General features: G+C 45.1%; 1 protein-coding gene across 1 annotated transcript in view; it reads right to left on the bottom strand.

The window, feature by feature from the left end:
* Window positions 1-18,453, bottom strand: part of GRIK5 (glutamate receptor, ionotropic, kainate 5) — a 72,204-nt gene that overhangs the window by 2,141 nt on the left and 51,610 nt on the right. The window contains exons 15-18 of the mRNA XM_006871381.1: window positions 4,926-5,091; window positions 3,294-3,519; window positions 1,694-1,822; window positions 1,470-1,591 (exon numbers count right to left, since the gene is read on the bottom strand). Of these exons, the coding sequence (XP_006871443.1) occupies window positions 1,470-1,591; window positions 1,694-1,822; window positions 3,294-3,519; window positions 4,926-5,091 (643 nt within the window). The remainder of the gene's footprint in view (window positions 1-1,469; window positions 1,592-1,693; window positions 1,823-3,293; window positions 3,520-4,925; window positions 5,092-18,453) is intronic.

Below are 18,453 nucleotides of genomic sequence, written 5' to 3'. Positions count from 1 at the left end.
CTCACACAGGCTTGTGGAGAGGTTCTTGTGGTAAAGACCGGAGGCCTCCTGTCAGTGGCCATGTAAGTGAGCCATCTTGGAATGGATCCTCCAGCCCCAGTCAAGCCTTCAGACAAGAGTAGCCAATGACTTGACTGCAATTTCAGCCAAGGCCTGGAACAGCCAAAACCACTCCGTCAAGCTGCTCCTGAATTTCTGACCTACAAACACTCTGACATGTTTGGGGATTTAAGCGGCTGTGTTTTGGGGTAATCTGTGACACGGTGTTCAATAATAAAGGAATAGCACCTAGATAGTTGAGTGGCTGGCATCTCCAAAGGAGTAGAGAGAGACAGCGAAGTAGTCCAAGGACTGAGCTCAGAAGCCCTCCAACAAATAGAGGGGAGAAAGAGGGACCCAACAAAGAAGGCAGGGGAGGAGTGGCCAGAGAGGTAAGTAGGTAACAAGGAAAACAAGGTGTCCTGGAACCTAAGAGGAAAATGGGTCCTGAGGAGAGACAGGGATCAGCTGTGCTGCTAACATTTCACATGTGATGAGACGAAGCCTTGACCTTGGACTTCAGAACAGGGAGATCGCTGGTGACAAGGATGGCTTCAGTGGAGTGGGGAGGGACAGAGCTGGATTGGAGTGGGAAGTAGCAATTTGGCTGTAAAGGGAAGGGAAGCAGTGGGGCCAAGAGAGAGTTTCTTTAAGATGGGAGCATTCCTTGTATACTGATGGGATTGATTCACTGAAGAGCAGAAGATTGATTGATACTGGTAGAAAAGGAGCAGGATTCTTGGAAAGGAGACAGAGAAGGAGTTCAGGGTCCAGGTTGGTGACTCTCTTAGACAGGAGCATGGGCAGTTCCTCAAAGCAACTAGCAGGGCATGTGGAGTAACAGAGACCGGATGTGGGAGGGACACTGGACCATGCTTTCTCCTGACTCCTTTACTTCCATCAGGGGAGTAGGAGTTGAAGTGGTGAGGAGGGGTTGGAGAATGGCTAAGAGAGGAGGCAGGAAGGAGCTGTCTAGGAGCCCGGGAACACAGCTGTAGACAGGCAGGGGGGAGATTCAGTGTGATTGTTGGGAGCATCCAGGGCTCCCTTGATGGCAGCAGTCCTTGAAAATGGCGTTGTAAGTCTGTTTTCTTCCAGCTGCATCCAGCGGCATTCACACCACTCCTCGTTTCTCCTGTTCCTTGCTTTGCCATGTCTGTCCCTTCTCACCTTCCGGCCCCTCATCTCTCTCAGTGCTGGGTTCTCTCGGCCCCTCCTACCACCTCTCACTTCTTCTGGACCCTCTTGTATCTTCCAGGGCTGCTTTCACCTCCCGAACACCCCAGGCCCTTCCTTACCTCTCATGATCCCCCTTCTCCTTCCTTAGCTTCCCATCCTAGTTATGGCTCCCAATGTTACATCTCCTACACCCTTCAGTCCTGGGGGTCCCGATCATCCCCATTCCTCTAACCCACCGCCAACCTCCTCACCTCTTCTGACTCTGCTGACCTCCGCGTGGACCAGATGAACTCCATGACCGCCACGAAGACAGCAATGATGAGGCCACAGATGAGCACGACAAAAATGCCACCAATGTTCTCCATGCCCAAACCTGGGGGCGAGGGGGACAGCCAAGTGGTTGGGGCTGTGTGGGTCCAGGATTGCAAGGAGATGTCAAGGAAGGGCACACGGCAGGGGTGCTGGGGGTGCTGACCTTTAGCTCGATGGTCCTCCTCCTTGGGGCACCGGCCCCCCTCCCACCACTTGCGCTTCAGGATTTCCAGCCGGTTATTCTCCTGCAGTTGCAGGATGGCCAACGTGATCTCGTCCCGGAACGGGGAGCCTGGGTCAGGCACATGATGGGGATCGGCTGTCAGGGCCCCTGAGCCCTGCCCACCTGGCCCCAAGGTCCCCCTCACCTACATCAGCTGCTGCTTCCCCAGGGTCTTCCCAGTTCAAGCCCGACCACTGCTTGCCACCTCCCCTGTAGCTCTCTGGGTCAGGTCCCCATTATACCTCATCCTCATCTCCACTACTGGCCTCCCTGCTGCTTGCCCCCCACCCCCTCCATCTCTTTGCAGTGTGGGAGTCTTACAGAGTCACACATAGCTCATGGCTCCCTCAAAACTCTCCAACGGCCCCCGGCCCTGGCTTCTTGCCCACCACACACTGCTGTCTCAGCTCCAACCACACTAGCCTTCTGGCTGATCCCTGAATCCACCAAGCACAATCTCACTTTAGGACCTTTGCACCCTGCCTGGACTGTTCCTCTTCTCATTTCATTCAGCTCTCTGCTCAAATGGTGCCTCCCCGGGGTGGGGGGTGGAGGGGGGAGGGGTCTTCTCTGACAACTTTACTGGAAACCATGCCAACCACTCCCACTCTCTGACAGTCTCTGTCCTTTCATCTCCTTCAGAGTGGCTGTCACACCTGACATCATACTGCATTTCTGTATGTTGTCTGCTGTATGTCTGTCTACTGGAAGGTGCAGTGGGTACTTGGCAGCATGTCCACTGTGGTGGCCCCAGCATCTAGCTCAGTGCCTGCCAGGCACGAGGGCATCAGCCACATCTATTGAGTGAATGAATTCCCATCCAAACCTCTACTCTGCTTGGCCCCCAGCCTGGACCACCTCTCTCCCGTCCACTTTCAGATATGATTCTCACAACTATCCTTGGGTTCTAGCCCCCACACCTCAATATGCCTGTTTATACTAATTTCGTCATGCACTAAGGTATTTGATAGACATCTACCACAGGTAAGGGACTAGTGATATAATTGAGTGAGGGTCATAGGATTTATTAAACACCTACTATGTGCCAGACCCTTGATTTACAGACATTTATTCAGACTCCTGGTGAGGTGCTGTAAGATCAGCACTGGATTGTGAACCACAAAATCGGCAGTTCAAACCCACCAGCTGCTCCTTGGAAACCCTATACAGGGTCGCTATCAATTGGAACTGACTCGGTGGCACTTGCATTGGGGTAGGCTGTGGGGTTTGGTGTGGAGACTGTGAAGGAAGTAAGACCAGGTCTTGACCCTCAGGACAGTGAGGAAAGACTGTAAGTATGGTAGTCCATGGGTACTGAACTACACATGCAAAGGCTCCCTGGATTTTCTCAACAGCCCCTACAAGGGTGCAAAGGCTCAGAATGGTGAAACTGCCTGCCTGAGGACACACAGCCAGGAGGCCACACACACAGACACACACATAGACACACAGAGCTTGCCTCTGTGAAGGCCTGGCCCCAGCCTGTTCAAACATCTTGGTTTCTGATGCATAGGGACCCCTTCCACACTAGCTGCCCTACCCAGTGGCATGCCGATGCCATAGCCCTTGGTGTCGAGGAGGCCTCCGATCTGGGTGAGGTTGCAGTTGAGGCGCCGGTGGTACTCGTTCATGGTGGACTCAAGCAGAAAGGCATAGCGGGAGTTGAGGACTCGAGCAATGCCCTCTTCCGTGCTCTTGACGAACACACTGGGCTGCTTCGACTGCATGTAGTTCCACATACGCTGGTACGTCTGGTACCGCGAGTTCTGGGCAGAGGGAAGACAGTGGAGAAAAAAATGAGGGTGTCTGCACTCTCTTCCTTTCCCAGAGCCCTGTTCCCTGACCTTCAAGAAACTTCCTTCAACTCAAGGAAGAAGAGACAAGAGGAAGACAGACAGAGCTGAAGACTGGGCCAAACATGACTCTCCAAGTCATGCCCACACTGACCAGCCTGGTGTGGACCCAGAGAACTCAAGGCTTGGGGAAAACGGGTGGTCCACAGTCTCTCCAAATCTTTCTTTCCTGTCTTCACACCAGACCCAGCTCAGCCTGATACCAACTCTGTCTTCCCTGTGCTCCCAGGCCTTAGTCACAGAAACTGAAAGTAGATGCTCAACCCCCAAAATGTATTCAGGGCCCAGTTGGATTCAGAAAGACCCACATCCACACCAAATAGGGCAGTTCACTTCCCATAGGCTCAGTGGAAACCTTCTGGGGAACACTTAACACCTTTCAGGGGTGTGGAGGCCAGACTGGGAATGATAACGCTACATGCCACCCTCTTCCATCTATCTCTCTCTGTTTGACCTGAGATCCAGACACTGCTCTTCCTAGATGCCCAGAAGTCCTCACTGTTGCTCCACACTTCCCAAGTCACCATGACTTGGCCTCAACTCCTTCCTGGGAGACCTGGGAGTTCACCTCCCTTCCTTCTCTCCTGTAACCATTCAGTCAGCAGTCTTGCCTGGTCTATATCCAACCTCTCCTTAGAGGGAACATCCAGCTCTTGGCAGGTCATTGCTATACTCAAAAAACCATTCCCATTTCCCCACTTGTTGGGAGCCACCGAGTTGATTCCAAGTCATGGTGACCCTATAGGAAAGAGTGGAAGGGTTTCCTAGTCCATAATCTTTATAGGACCGGATCGCCAGGTCTTTTCTTCCACAGAGCCATAGGTGATTTGCATTAACTGGTCAGTTAGTAGCTGAGAACTTAACCACTGCACGCCCAAGGTTGCTTTTCCCCTACGTACAGAGTCTAATCTAAGTGTTCCACCCTGGCATTTGCAGCGCTTACAGTCTGATCTAAGCCTTCTTGTCAGTCTTGCTTTACTTTTATTTTCTCCCCAAAATACAAAGGGATTAGTCCTTTTCATTGCTGGCCCATCCTTCCTGACCTGACTGTCCAGAAGCCTGCCTGACCACCATTGGTCTGTACAGTAGTGATCTGACATTGGATCCCACACCACCTTCCTTCTCTCATCTTATGAGTGAAAAAGTCCAGTTTTCCCAGCCAAACATCAGCACCAAGAGAGTAAGAATGTATCTTCTGCTCACAGCCTGCCTGGTTGTCACTGACAACTAGCTGCTCTGGTCCAGGAGCTGTGTCCAGCCCTAGCGTGAGTTTCATAGGAATCCCAGCACCAAGCCCGAGAGGTTTTGGGTGGCCCCACCTGGAAGAAGGTCATGGTGGAACCAGCGTGAATGGTGCCATACTCAATGTTGGTCTGATCTGCTAGGTCATCGGCCGATTCCACAGGCACCTCCATGCGCTGCACGGTGAGGAAGGCGGCCAGGTTGGCCGTGTAGGAGGAGATGATGATCAGGGTGAAGGCCCACCTGAGGGGAGGGAGAAGTGAGGCACAGGCAGAAGCTACCCTGCCTCCCTGCCCCATGGCCATGCACCCAGGTGGTGTTACTCTCTTTTAGTGACCATGGTATCCAGAAGGCTCAGTGATTGCTGACTAGTGGAGAGGCTAGAACATGAACTCTGGAGTGGGACTTCTTAAATCTAAATCTTGTCCCCCAAAGATGTCTATTCTAGCCAAAGGAGAGTAAGATGGCCTGGAAATACCTTCCCACTGGAAACAACTCAAAGACTGGGTGTACTAAAGGAGAGATCTGTTTAAAGATATAGGACAACAGGTATGGTAGGACTGTGATCTCTGAGAAAAGGAAAACAATTGGAGTCCTATCATTGTCCAGACTAGATTTCAGGTACACAGTGCAGTGTAGGGAGGGAAAATCCAAATAGTCCAACAGTCTCACAGAGTTGTAGAGTTGGAGATCAGAATTCAGGGAAGTCAATATGGATTAAGCTTGTGGAACAAAGTACTCAAGAGGAGTGAGCTGTACAGAGAGAGAGTTTCAGAAATCTGCACGGGGTTCTCTTGAGTCATTGACTGAATAGCAATCTTTCATGCACTTTGTGAAATTTCATGGGTCTGGACAAGAACAACTTTCAAGGAAAGAATAATTCAGGGTTTACAAAAGACTAGGAATCTTTTGAGCTCCTTCCAGCCAGAGTAGAAAGACTTCAATGCATACATGAGGCATTTTTAGTAGACATTCAAAAGAGGAAGACCTTAGAAATGGGCCTAATTATCTCTCAAATAAAAGCCATGCTAGACCTACCCTAAAATAAGTTTAAAAACAGACCAGGAAAGGATCAAAATAACCCACAAATAACTTAATTGCCTTTTAGAAATAGTCTATAAAGTAATTCAACCGGAAATATAAACAGTGTAATATTCACAATGTTTTAAATCACCTCACATGGATGTGAAAGTTGGACAATGAATGCTTAAGACTGAAGAATTGTTGCATCTGAATTATGGTGTTGGCAAAGAATATTGAAAATACCATGGATTGTCAGAAGAACAAAATATCTGTTTTGGAAGAAGTATAGCAAGAATGTTCCTTAGAAGTGAGGATGGTGCGACATGGTCTCTAGTTCGTTGGACATGTTGTCAGGAGGAATCAGTCCCTGGAGAAGGACATCATACTTGGTAAAGTGGAGGGTCAGTGAAAAAAAGGAAGACCCCACTGAAATGGATTAACACAGTGGCAGTAGCAATGGGCTCAAATGTAACAAAAATTATGAGGATTACACAGACTGGTGTTTTGTTCTGTTGTGTGTAGCGTCGCTATGATTTGGAACTGACTCAATGGCACCTAACAACAGCAACAACAGTTATCCAATAAAAAAATTACCAGACATACAAAGAAGCAGAAAAATATGACCAGTAATCAAGAGAAAACTCATTCAGTTGAAATAGACCCAGAATTGAGAGATCTGATGGAATTTGCAAACATGTATATTGAAAGCTATTATAAATATACTCAGAATTTTCAAGACTGTAAAGGAAAACATGAATACAATGAGGACAAAGATGGAAAAGAACAGCATCTAAAATGGGCACTTTAATAGAGGGGATTACACAGATTATATATTATACAGAGAAGATTAGGGAATTAAAAGACAGCAATAGAAAAAATCAAAATAAAGCACCCTCTTAGGGGAAAAAAACCAACAAACCTCTGAAAATGATCATAGGGCTTCAGTGGCCTGAGTAATACTATAAAGTAGTTTTCCATGCATGTGATTGGTGATGAAGGGGGAAAAGAAAAAGATATGCTTGAAGAAGCAATGTCTGAAAAATGTTCAAACTTGATGAAAAGAATAAACCTACTGATCTGAGAAACTCAATGAATCTCAAGTAGGATAAACACACACCCACATCATAATCAATTGCTGAAAACCACAGATAAAAAGAAACTCTTAAATGAAGCCAGATAAGAGTGACAGCAGACTTCATGCTGAGAAGTATGAATCCTACAAGACAATGCAATGAAGTGTTCAAAGAAAAACAAAATCTTCAACTTAGATGGTGGAATTAACTTCCAGACCTGCAGCTCAAGAAATGTTTAAGGAAATCCTTCAGGCAAAAGGAAAATAATGCTAGATGGAAATTCAGGAACAGAGAATGAAGAGCATCAGAAATGATAAATGTATAAGTTAAGTGTAAAAGACATTACTCCTCATTTACATTTTTTTCTTTAAAAGGTATTGACTGTTTAAAGCACACACACACACACACACACACAAATACAGCATAATGTACTGTGGAGGTCATAAGATATGTAGAGCTAAAATAAATGATAATAGCAGCTCAAAGGAAGGAAGAGAAAGATGGAAGTATACTATTGTAAGAGTTCTACATTTTACGTTGTTATTGTTGTTGTTAAGTGCTGTCAAGTCGGTTCCAACTCAGCGACCCTGTACAAGGTTTTTAAAGATTGGCTGGTGAGTTTGAACTGCCAACCCTGAGGTTCAAGCTGACCTTGCAGTCCAGCACCACAGCACCACACTAGGATTCCACATTTTGTGTGGAATAGTATATTACTTGAAGATATTTTGTAATAAATTAAATATGCTTACTGTAAACCCTAGAACAACTACTAAGAAAAATATAACAAAGAAGTATAACTAATAAGCCAATTTGTTGTTGTCAGGTGCCATCGAATCAGAACTGACTCATAGTGACCCCATGCACAGCAGAACAAAACAATGTCCGATCCTGGGGCCAACCTCACAAGCCAATAGTGGAGATAAAAATAGAGCCTGAAAATCTCAGTAAGTTCAAAAGAAGGTAGGAAAAGAGTTAAAAGTGGACAAAGAACAGATGGGATAAATAGAAAACAAATAACAAGATGGAAAATTCAAACCAATAATTATATTAAAATCAAATATTCTAAACCTGGGTTTGGTAGACTACAGCTCACTGGCCAAATCTGGTCCATTGTGTATTTTTTTATAGCCCACAAACTGAGACTGGTGCTTAGATTTGTAGATAATTAAATAAATTGTAAGAATATTTCATGATGCATAAAAATTATATGAAATTAAAATTTCAGGGTTCACAAATAAAGTTTTATTGGAACATAGACATACTTGTTAGTTTATGCTTTGTCTACAACTGCTTTTAGGAGCACTGTGGTTCAGTGGTCTAAGCACTGGGCTGCTAATAGAAAGTTTAGCAATTTGAACTCACCAGTTGCTCCATGGGAGAAAGATAGATGACTGCTTCTGTAAAGATTTAGTGTTGGAAACCCTATGGAGCAGAGTAGAATTGCTCTATAGCGTTTCCAAGGCTGCCTTTAGGCTAGTTGAAATAGAGACTGTATGAATTGCTTTTATATGGCCTTTCTTACCATAGTTTTTTAACTCCCACCAAATGACTGGGTGTTACTATGCAAATGAGGTGTTTGGAGTCAATCAAGGGAACTGGCTAGCTTGCTAATAATGCAAATAAGGCGCATGGTACCCTTGTGGAGATGGAGTGTATAAATACAAATGGAGTGCATGGAACTCTAATGAGGAAATTTGGTCAGTTTTGTTATCCTCCTAGACTTAAAATGAGCCATCCCAGAGGCAGAGGGGTGGACCTCACGACCATGAAGAAGAGATGGTGGTGGAGCATGTCCTATGGATCTGGGGTCCCTGTACTGAGAACCTCTTAGACCTAGACTCTAGAGAGAACCGCAACACCAGAGATGGTGTGAGACAGCGCAAGAGTTTTCCAGCCCATGGAGTAAGGTGACTACAGTAAGTATGCTGAGTAGGAACTGAGTGTCTTTGGAGTAGGAGGCTTCCTGGCAGAATGGCGTGCCTCTGAGCACTTATCAAGCAGCTAAACAGCTTTGCAACACTTATAGCAGCAGGGCAGAGGCCAGCCTGAAGGGCCCAGGGTCCAAGGGACAAGCCTGCCTGTGGGTATGACTGAGAAGCTATCCTCACTAAAGGACTATATCCTGATCCTGAACTGCAACCAGTTTCTTCTCTAAGAAACCCCAGAACTGTGAGTATGATCTGTGAATTCTATGCAGCCAATGCAACTAATTATCAACCCAGCAGAGTAGTAGAGACCGTCATGGGAGGGATGTCTGGTGTCAGAACTGGTAAACAGGCTGGAGAGAGGCGCTATGTCTGATCTCCACCTTATGGGAATCAGCCTTGGGTTGATGCTGGTGGTGATTCTCTCCTCCCCCTCATGAGAGAGGAGGTCAGAGCCTCCATCTGCGATTTTTGGAACCAGCTCCATGGCTTTTAACAACAATATTACTATCTGATTGCCTTTGAGTTGTGGTGTTGGAGGAGAATACTGAAAGTGCCATGGACTGCCAAAAGAACCAATAGATCTGTTTTGGAAGAAGTGCAGCCAGAGTGCTCCTTGGAGGCCAGGATGGCTAAGCTTCTTCGTCTCTCATACTTTGGACATATTGTCCGGAGGAAACAGTCGCTGGAGAAGGATGTCATGCTGGGTAAGGAGGAGGGTCAGAGAAAAAGAGGAAGACCCCTAACGAGATGGATTGGCCAGGTGGCATCATTGATGGCGTCAAGTGTGGCAGCGGTAGTGAGGTTGGCCCAGGATCGGACATTGTTTCATTCTGCTGTGCATGGGGTCGCTATGAGTCTGTTCCGACTCGATGGCACCTGACAACAACAACAATTACTATCTGATACAATATAGAAAGTTTGCCAACCCCTGGTTTAAACAGTCCAATTAAAGAAAAAGATGGTTAGACATTATTAAAAAGCAAAATCCAACTACGTGCTATCTCTGAATATAAAGACCTGTTGCTGTTGTTAGGTGCCGTCAAATCAGTTCCAATTGATATCAACCTTGTGCACAACAGAACAAAACATCACCGGTCTTGGACCATCCACACAATTGTTGCTACGCTTGAATTCACTGTTTCAATCCATCTCATTGGGGGTCTCCCTCTCCTTCAATGACTCTCCACTTTACCAAGCATGATGTCTTTCTCTAGGGACTGGTCCTTCCTGATAATACATCAAAAGTATGAGAGACAAAGTCTGGCCATGTTGGCTTCTAAGGAGCATTCTAGTTGTACTTCTTTCAGCATAGATTTGTTTGCTCTCCTGGTGGTTCATGATACCTTTAATATCCCAATCCCACGCCATAACTCAAATGCATCAATTCTTCTACGGTCTTCCTTATTCACTGATCAATTTTCACATGCATATGAGGCTATTGAAAACACCATGGCTTTGGTCAGGTGCACCTTAGTTTTCAAACTAACATCTTTGCTGTTGAATATTTTAAAGAGATATTTGAAGTGGTAGGTAGGTTGAAAGCAAAAGGATAGAAAAAAAACATATACTAAGCAGAAGAAATCTGGATTACCTGTATTAGTATCAGGAAAAGTAATGTTGGAACAAAGAATGTTATCAGGAACACAAGAGGAGCATTTAAAGAATCATAAAGAGGTAAAACTCATCAAAGAGTCCCAATAGTCCTAAATGTGTATGTGTCTAAGTACAGTGCTTCAAAACTCATGAAGTAAAAATAATATCTGGTAGAACTAAGAGGAGAAATAGATGAATCTATAACTACAGAAGGAGATTTCAACACTTCTTTCTCAGTAACTGATAGGATAAGTAGACTGAAAATCAGAAAGGCTAAAGAGAACTTGAACAAGACCATGAACCTCCCTCCAGGACCTAATTGACATTTGTCCAGCATTGCAACCACCCTCAGCAGAACACATTCTTTGCAAGTAAGTGCACATGGAATATTCTCCAGGGCAGACCCTATGCTGAGCCCTAAAACAAGGCTCAATAAATGGAAAAGGATTAAAATCCTCTGGAATTAAAGTAGAAATCAATAATAGAAAGATCTCTGGAAAATCCCCAAATCCTGGTTCCATTACTGCCTAGCTGTGTGACCTTGGGACTCCGTGTTTGTTTTTTCACCTATAAAATACGTACAATTACAGTTCCGTCCTCATAGGCTGCTGTGAAGAGTAAATGAGTTAATCTGTGAAAAGGGCTCTGAACAGAGCATTGTTGTTGTTGTTGTTAAGTGCTGTCGAGTCGGTTCTGACTCATAGTAACCTTGTATAGGGCTTCTGAGGAGAGGTTGTTGTTAAGTACAGTCGAGTTGTCATAGTAACCTTGTATAGGGCTTCCGAGGAGCAGCTGCTGAGTTTGAACTGCTGACCTTGTTGTTCACACCAACCTTGCAACCCAACACATTAACCCACAGCATCACAGGGTAAATGCTATACAAGTGTTTGCTCTACTTGTCTGGGCAAAAAACTAACTCAAGTAATGAGATACCCCTTCAGCTCGGACTGGGGAGTGGGGAGGACCAAGATAGCCACTTGTCACACTCTGGTTCTCTCTGTCTTCTTTGTCAATGAAGAGTAGCTTGGCTCTATGCAGACCAAACAGATCTGTGAGGACTGAGAGGACCCCCGCCCCCACCCCAAGCAGATGCTGCTAAACACAGTTGCCATCATTTACTGACTGCATGTAAAAGCAGTTCTAGGTCCTGGGGGGTAGAAGGTGGATAGGGGAATGAATGATACCACTTCCTACAAAATAAAACCAAAACCCCAATACCCAAAGACCTAGGGTCTGACACAACATCTCTGGAAACCAATTCTGTCCAAACCCACCTTCTGAATCAATGTTGTCATCCACTCTTGACAAAAGCATTCATGCTTGGCCCATTAGGCCTCAGCTTAGGCCCTGAGAACACCTTCAGCTGAGTTAGGGGAGTGGGACAGTCATCAGCTGACCTGTTTTGGTAAGTGTCTAAGAGCAGAGGGCCATGGGAACACTTGGAGCATCCTGGGAAGTTTTCTAGAGGAAGTCAGTCCACATAGGCTGAGGAATGGGAGGAAGCTGGTGGGGTAGAAAGGTATTACAGGCATATAGTTGGAAGGAAGACAGGCAGATGGGAAAGCCTGGAAGTGGGAGGAAGTATGCTGCCTTTGAGAAACTGCAGAGTCTGGCCTGAGCAGGCCACAGAGAAATAGAGAGACAAGGGACCACAGGTTGGAGAAAGACTGAGACTGGAGGCTTTGTTGAGAAGTGTAAATTCAACCTGAGGTCATTGGGGAGTCAATACAGGATTGAGGCAGGAGAGACTGAGACCAGATGTGAGTGTTTAGAAGACCGCTGTGGTTGCTGTGTGGAGAAGACAATGATCAGAATAGAGTAGGGCACAGGGAAGCCAGTGCAGAGGCTGTTATAGTGACCTGGGGTGGAGAAGGTGTGGGCTCAGCCAGGTGAGGGCAGTAAGCACAGAGAGAAGTGGATGGAGGCAGAGCCAACAGATGGGCTGACCAATGGGATGTGGGCAGGGGGAAGAAGATGTATTCTGGCTTGTCTTCAGGTGTGACATAACCCCTCCCCGAATCAGCTGTCTCCAAACCCACCCCCATCAGTGTTGTCATTCACTCCTGATACATGCATCATGCCTGGTACTCACTGGGTCCCACTCCCCAAACTTGAACCTACTGCCATTGAATCAATCCTGACTCATAGCGACCTTCTGTAGAGTTTCTGAGGCTGTAAATCTTTACTCTAGCACAAGTCTCATTTGTCTTCTAAGGAATGGCTGGTGGGTCTCAACTGCTGACCTTGTGGTTAGCAATCTGGTGCTTATCTTACAGTGCCACCAGAGCTCCTACTCAAGGCCCTGAGACTATAGTAAGGCTGACTGAGTCATACAGAAATAAAGACAATGGATGGACTCCAGTATGGATGGACTGAGACACTTATCAGTCACCCATGAGGGGCAGCCCAAGCTAGCTGGACATTCAGATGCCTGGATATGAGGGATTGGGAAGAATAGTAAGACAAATCCAGACAAGGATGAGAGGGCACAGAGAGCACGGAATATTGGTCTCCAGATTGGATGTGTCCCCTAGGAGATGTTTGGGGAAGATGGGGAAGGTGTGGGGCTTTATGATGGTCAAAGTGACTGAGGGGTAACATGGGTTCTGGTGGGTGAGGTAGGTATCCAACCATGAGGTCGCAGTTTGAATCACAGTGACTCCAGGCATGTGATTACCCAAGCGCAAGACCTAGTTCATGGATGTTGTACTGTTGAGTCAGTTCCAACTCATGACAACTCTGTTAAGAGCTTCCAAGGAGCTGCTGGTGAGTTTGAACCACAGACCCTGCAGTTGAAACCGACCTTGTGGTCCACTGAATTGTCTTGCAGCATCACATCAGGACTCCAATTCATGGATGCATAGGTTTTGTTTGTTTGTTGGCATGGAGTCCTTAGGTGGTACAGTTAAAACATCTGGCTGCTGCTAACCGAAAGGGTTGAGGTTTGAGTCTACCTAGAGATGCCTCAGAAAAAAAATTTGGTGATCTGCTTCCCAAAAGTAAGCCATCGAAGACTCCTATAAGGGGTCAAAGGAGTCCTGGTGGCATAATGGGCTCTTTGTTGGGCTGCTACTTACAACGTCGGTGGTTCAAACCCACCAGCTGCTCCACAGAAGAAAGATGATGCAGACCCCATAAAAATGTGTAGTCTTAGAAACCCTAAGGAGCAGTTCTACTCTGTCCTATAGGGTAGAGATGAGTCAGATTCACCTCAATAGTAGTGGGTGGGTATGGGGGCAGGGAAACGCAAGAGAAATTGACAACCATTATGAAGAACATAACCAGTGGCACTGAACAATTTGTATAGAAATTGTTGAATGGGAACTAAAACGCAATAAACTCTAATTAACAACAAAAGAAGACAATGATGACTCTGTGGAGTACAGTTCTACTCCGGCACACAAGGGGTCATCATGAGTTAGTCAATTTGAAGGCAAGTGGGTTTTTTTTCATGGTTCTAATATAAGCTGAAATATCCAGAAACGTAGCCATCATTTAAGTGATGAACAAGTGGATTTTGTTTTGTTTGGAATGTTGCCAAAAGCTGCTCACCATCTGGGGAAATCAGGTCTCTGATAAGCAACTCCATTCCTGGTATGTGAGCTACTGAGTCAAGACATATGGAGCGGTCTACATCAGACTTATTTCTGTTACTAAAATAGACTTCTTGACCAACTTATTTCAGAATGTCAAGTAGAAAGTGTCAAGCAAATTCTGTGAAAGCATCTTTGTTGTTGTTAAGTGCTGTCAAGTTGGTTCTGACTCATAACAACCCTGTATAGGGTTTCCAAGGAGCGACTGATGGGTTTGAACCACCGACTTTGCGGTTCAAGTTGACCTTGCAGTCCTATGCTTACTTATTCATTAAGAGTAGGTACAAACACCTGAACATTGCATTGTGTCTCATGGCACAGGCCTACCCAAGCATTTATGAATTGGTAGCGTATTATTGTATTACAAACCACTGCGCTTCTTTTTCTCCTTTGTATTGCAATTAAGGTGCACGGTGGCTCTGTAGGATAAGCACTGGACTACAAGTCATCAGATCAGCAATTCGAGCCCACCAGCCACTCTCTGGGAGAAAGATGAGGCTTTTGCTCCCATAAAGATTGGTAATCTATACAGGGTTGCTATGAATTGGAACTGACTCGACGGTGCTTAACAACAACAAACATTACAATTAAGGTATTATATTGATTTGTTTTAAATTAATTTCTGTATAAGTAGATTCAATTATAGTGAATTTCACCTCAGGGTAAAAGAAGGGTTGGAAGTGGTGTTATAAAATATATCTGCTACTAAAAGAGGGTGTTGGGAAAATGTAGAATAGAATTTCACATTCTCACAGACTCCAGACTTCCTGGGGCCATGCAGTTTAGATGAACCCCTGAAACTATTACACTGAGATTGTCTTTAAAATTGAAAGCAAAAATATTCCCTGAAGTCTTCCTAAAACCAAACAATAGTTGAGCTCCACAAGTAAAAATTGTCTGCCTTGAACATTATTTTCTTCTAAGAACTATCTATATGGGATCAAAATGATTATCAACAACTTAAAAGATTGGATAAAAATCTTAGGGGACAGTAAATTTATGTGACTGGGGAGGAACAACTCAGAAAATGAGGGTAGGAATGGCTGTTCAAGTCAGAGAATGTCATCCTTGTCACGGAATTGTCCATGTGGAAATGATTGAATTGGTACATGCTTTGCTATGTAAATTCTCAACAACATCCACAAAATAAATTTAAAACCACAAAAGAGTGTGAGATCTATGGATGCTGAAATCCACTGGTGTGAAAGAATGAAGGTCATCAATATAGGGGTGGGGGGGCACGTGGTGCGATAAGGCAAAGGAGGTCAAATAAAAAAGAAAACGGAAGATCCAAAGAGGTGAAAGGAAGTCAAAAGGATATAGTGGTCTAGAAACCAAGGAAAACTTCTAGAAGGAGGGTAGCTGGCAGGGTGTGTGTGGCTGGCAGGTAAGACAGGGACTGAGTTTATCAACACCTACTGCCATCAAGTCCACTCTGACCCATTGTGACCCTATGTGGGTTTCCAAGACGTAAATATTTACAGCAGCAGACAGTCTCATCTTCATACCATGGAGCAGCTGGTGGATTAGAACTGCTGACCTATGGTTGGCAGCCCGATGCACAACCCACTACACCACCAGGGGAATCCTCATGTGGCACTGTAGGATAAGCATAGGACCACAAGACTGGTTTGAACCACAAGATCGGCAGTTCAAACTCACCAGCTGCTCCTTGGAAACCCTATACTGGGTCACTATGCATCAAAACTGACTCGACGGCACTTAACAACGACAACACACCACCAGGGCTCCTTGGGTTTATCAATAAGGAGGTCACATATGACCTTGGTGGGCCTATGGGAGGGAGAGGAGGGGAGAAGGGAGGAAAGAAAGGTTTAGGGAGAAGTTGAGGACATTGGCCAAAAAGTAGCTGGGGAGATGGTCTCAGAAGCCCCCAAGGATGGGCAGAAGTGAAAACAGGTGGGGTCTGAGAACAGGAGAGATGGAGGGAGTGACCATAGGTGTGCCCGGGAGGGGCAGAGGCTGTGGGCAGAGTGAAATCTCAACCTCAGAGTCAGAACCATCCTAAATGACGTCTGACCTCACATGTGGCTAGTGGAGGCGATGGCCTCAGTGGAAACTAGAGCGGAAGGTCCAGGAGCCGGGTTCTGGCTGAGCTGCTGCTGTTCCCATGGCAACCAAAGCTCTTAGGCTAATGGTACCAAACCATCCACTGCTTCACCAATGGAACCTGACTTCCATGAGCTTGCTGAGGCACGGGGGTTGGGTCACTTGTGAAGATTAATGAGCACTTGTTGGAACGTTTATTAAATGAGTGAATGTGGGAAGGACTTGGGGTGGAGGAGAGTGACGGGTACCAAAGGCTCAGAAGGCATGTCCAGGACTGCCTACCTTTCTGAGAAGGGGCAGAGACTTCCAGTTGGACAGTAAGATCCCAGAGCAAGATGATCTCTGGCTGAGGCGTAAAGGTGTAAAGGCCACAGGTCCCCCTACCTGACCCAGAGACTTGGCTGGATTTATGAAGGTAGGTCTCCTGTGAGTCCTCATAGCCACATCCTCACACCCAGGCTCTGCCCAACCCTCTGGAATGTCCCTCCCTCTCTATGGCACAGATTACTCCCTTTTGCCTTAGAGACTCAATCTAGACATCACCTCCTCAGATGGCCTTCTCTGCCCAGCCCACTCTCTATTGTTCCCTGGCACTACATCCTGTGAATCTGTCTTCAATAGCATCTTTTATATCATTATGTTAAAAATATCAATAAGCTTCATTTGGGGTGGTAGACATAGTGTTTCCCAATGTCCATGCTTGACCCTCAGAAACGTGTGACTTTGTTACCTTACATGAGATTAAGTTCAGTATCTTGAGACAGGAGATTATCCTGGATAATCTGGATGGGCCCATTGTAATCAGAAAGATCCTTAGACGTACAAAAAGGAGATCAGATCTGAATATGCTACATGGATGACTTTGAAGATAAAGGAAGAGGCTATGATCCAGAGAATATGGGCAACTTCCACAACCTGGGAAAGGCAACGAAACTGCAAGGAAACAAATGGTCATCTCTAGTCTTCAGAAGAAACACAGCCCTCCCCATCCTTGATGATATAGCTAATTGAGTCGCATGTAGATCTCCAACCTCCAGAGCTGAAAGATACTAAATTTGGGTTGCTTTAAGCCACTGAACTTATGGTCATTTGTTACAGTAGGGACTGAAAACCAACAGTTGAAATGATGTAAATCATTAAGTGTTAAAAGAGGAAATCAACCTACATATAGAAATATCAAAAATAAAAGAAACCTACAAGACTGAAAATAGGGAACTAGAGATGTCAATTTGTAAACAATGACAACTACAAAACAAAGAGAGGGAATGAATGGTATCATTAGAGAACTTCCAAATGAAGAGGCTGTCAAGACGATATCAAGATAAAACAAACTCTTTTAAGCTTGGGAAGATAGCAATGAATTACATGGTAGTCTCAGAGGAAATGAATAAACCTCACAAAAATTAAAAAGAAGAAAATCATAAAGATTTAGTAAGCACTAGAAACAGCAGCAATGAAGGGAAAGATAAGAAAAACTATGAACAAAATGAACTCAGTACAGAAAAAAGATCCATAACTAAGAAACCAACATTGTACATGCACAAGCACATCCACAGCAAACTGACAATAATAAATTCATACTTCCCAATAATCACACAGCAAGTAAATGGATTAAATATACCAGTCAAGGGAACAGTAGAATGAAAAAGAAACTATAATTCATCTACATTCTGTCTACAAGAGACACACTTTAGGCACAAAGACAACACAAGCTAAAAATGAAAGGATGGTAAAACATACATCAAGCAAATGATAACCAACAGACAGAAGTGTTATATTAATTTCTGATACAAGAGACTTATGCACAAACCAGGGAGTCCTAGTGTAGTAAATCATGAGCTGCGCTGTGCACCACAAGGCTAATAGTTTGAAAATACCATTGGATGCACTGGAGAAAGATGAGGCTTTCTGTTTCTGTAAGGATTTATAGCATCAGAAAGCCTCTACAGGGTCACTATGATGCAGAACTCACTCAGTGGCACACATCACCACCTCTGCCAATGTAAGAACCAGCAAAAGAGACAAGGAAGAACATTATATAATGATCAAAGGGTCACTCCAACAAGAGGACATAACTCTAACAAATATCTATGAACCCAATGAAAGAGCCTCAATATACATTAACCAAACTTTAATAGAACTAAAAAGAGAAATAGACAACTCCACAATAATGTTGTTGTTGTTAAGTGCTGTCGAGTCGGTTCCGACCCATAGCGACCCTGTACAGGGTTTCCGAGGCTATAAATCTTTACAGGAGCGGAAAGCTTCATCCTTTTCCCATGGAGCAGCTGGTAGTTTTGAACTGCTGACCTTAAGGTTCACAGC

This window comes from Chrysochloris asiatica, unplaced genomic scaffold (genome assembly GCF_000296735.1).
Source record: "Chrysochloris asiatica unplaced genomic scaffold, ChrAsi1.0 scaffold00168, whole genome shotgun sequence".
NCBI classification, from domain to species: domain Eukaryota; kingdom Metazoa; phylum Chordata; class Mammalia; order Afrosoricida; family Chrysochloridae; genus Chrysochloris; species Chrysochloris asiatica.
This window is presented reverse-complemented; position numbering and strand designations above follow the sequence as displayed.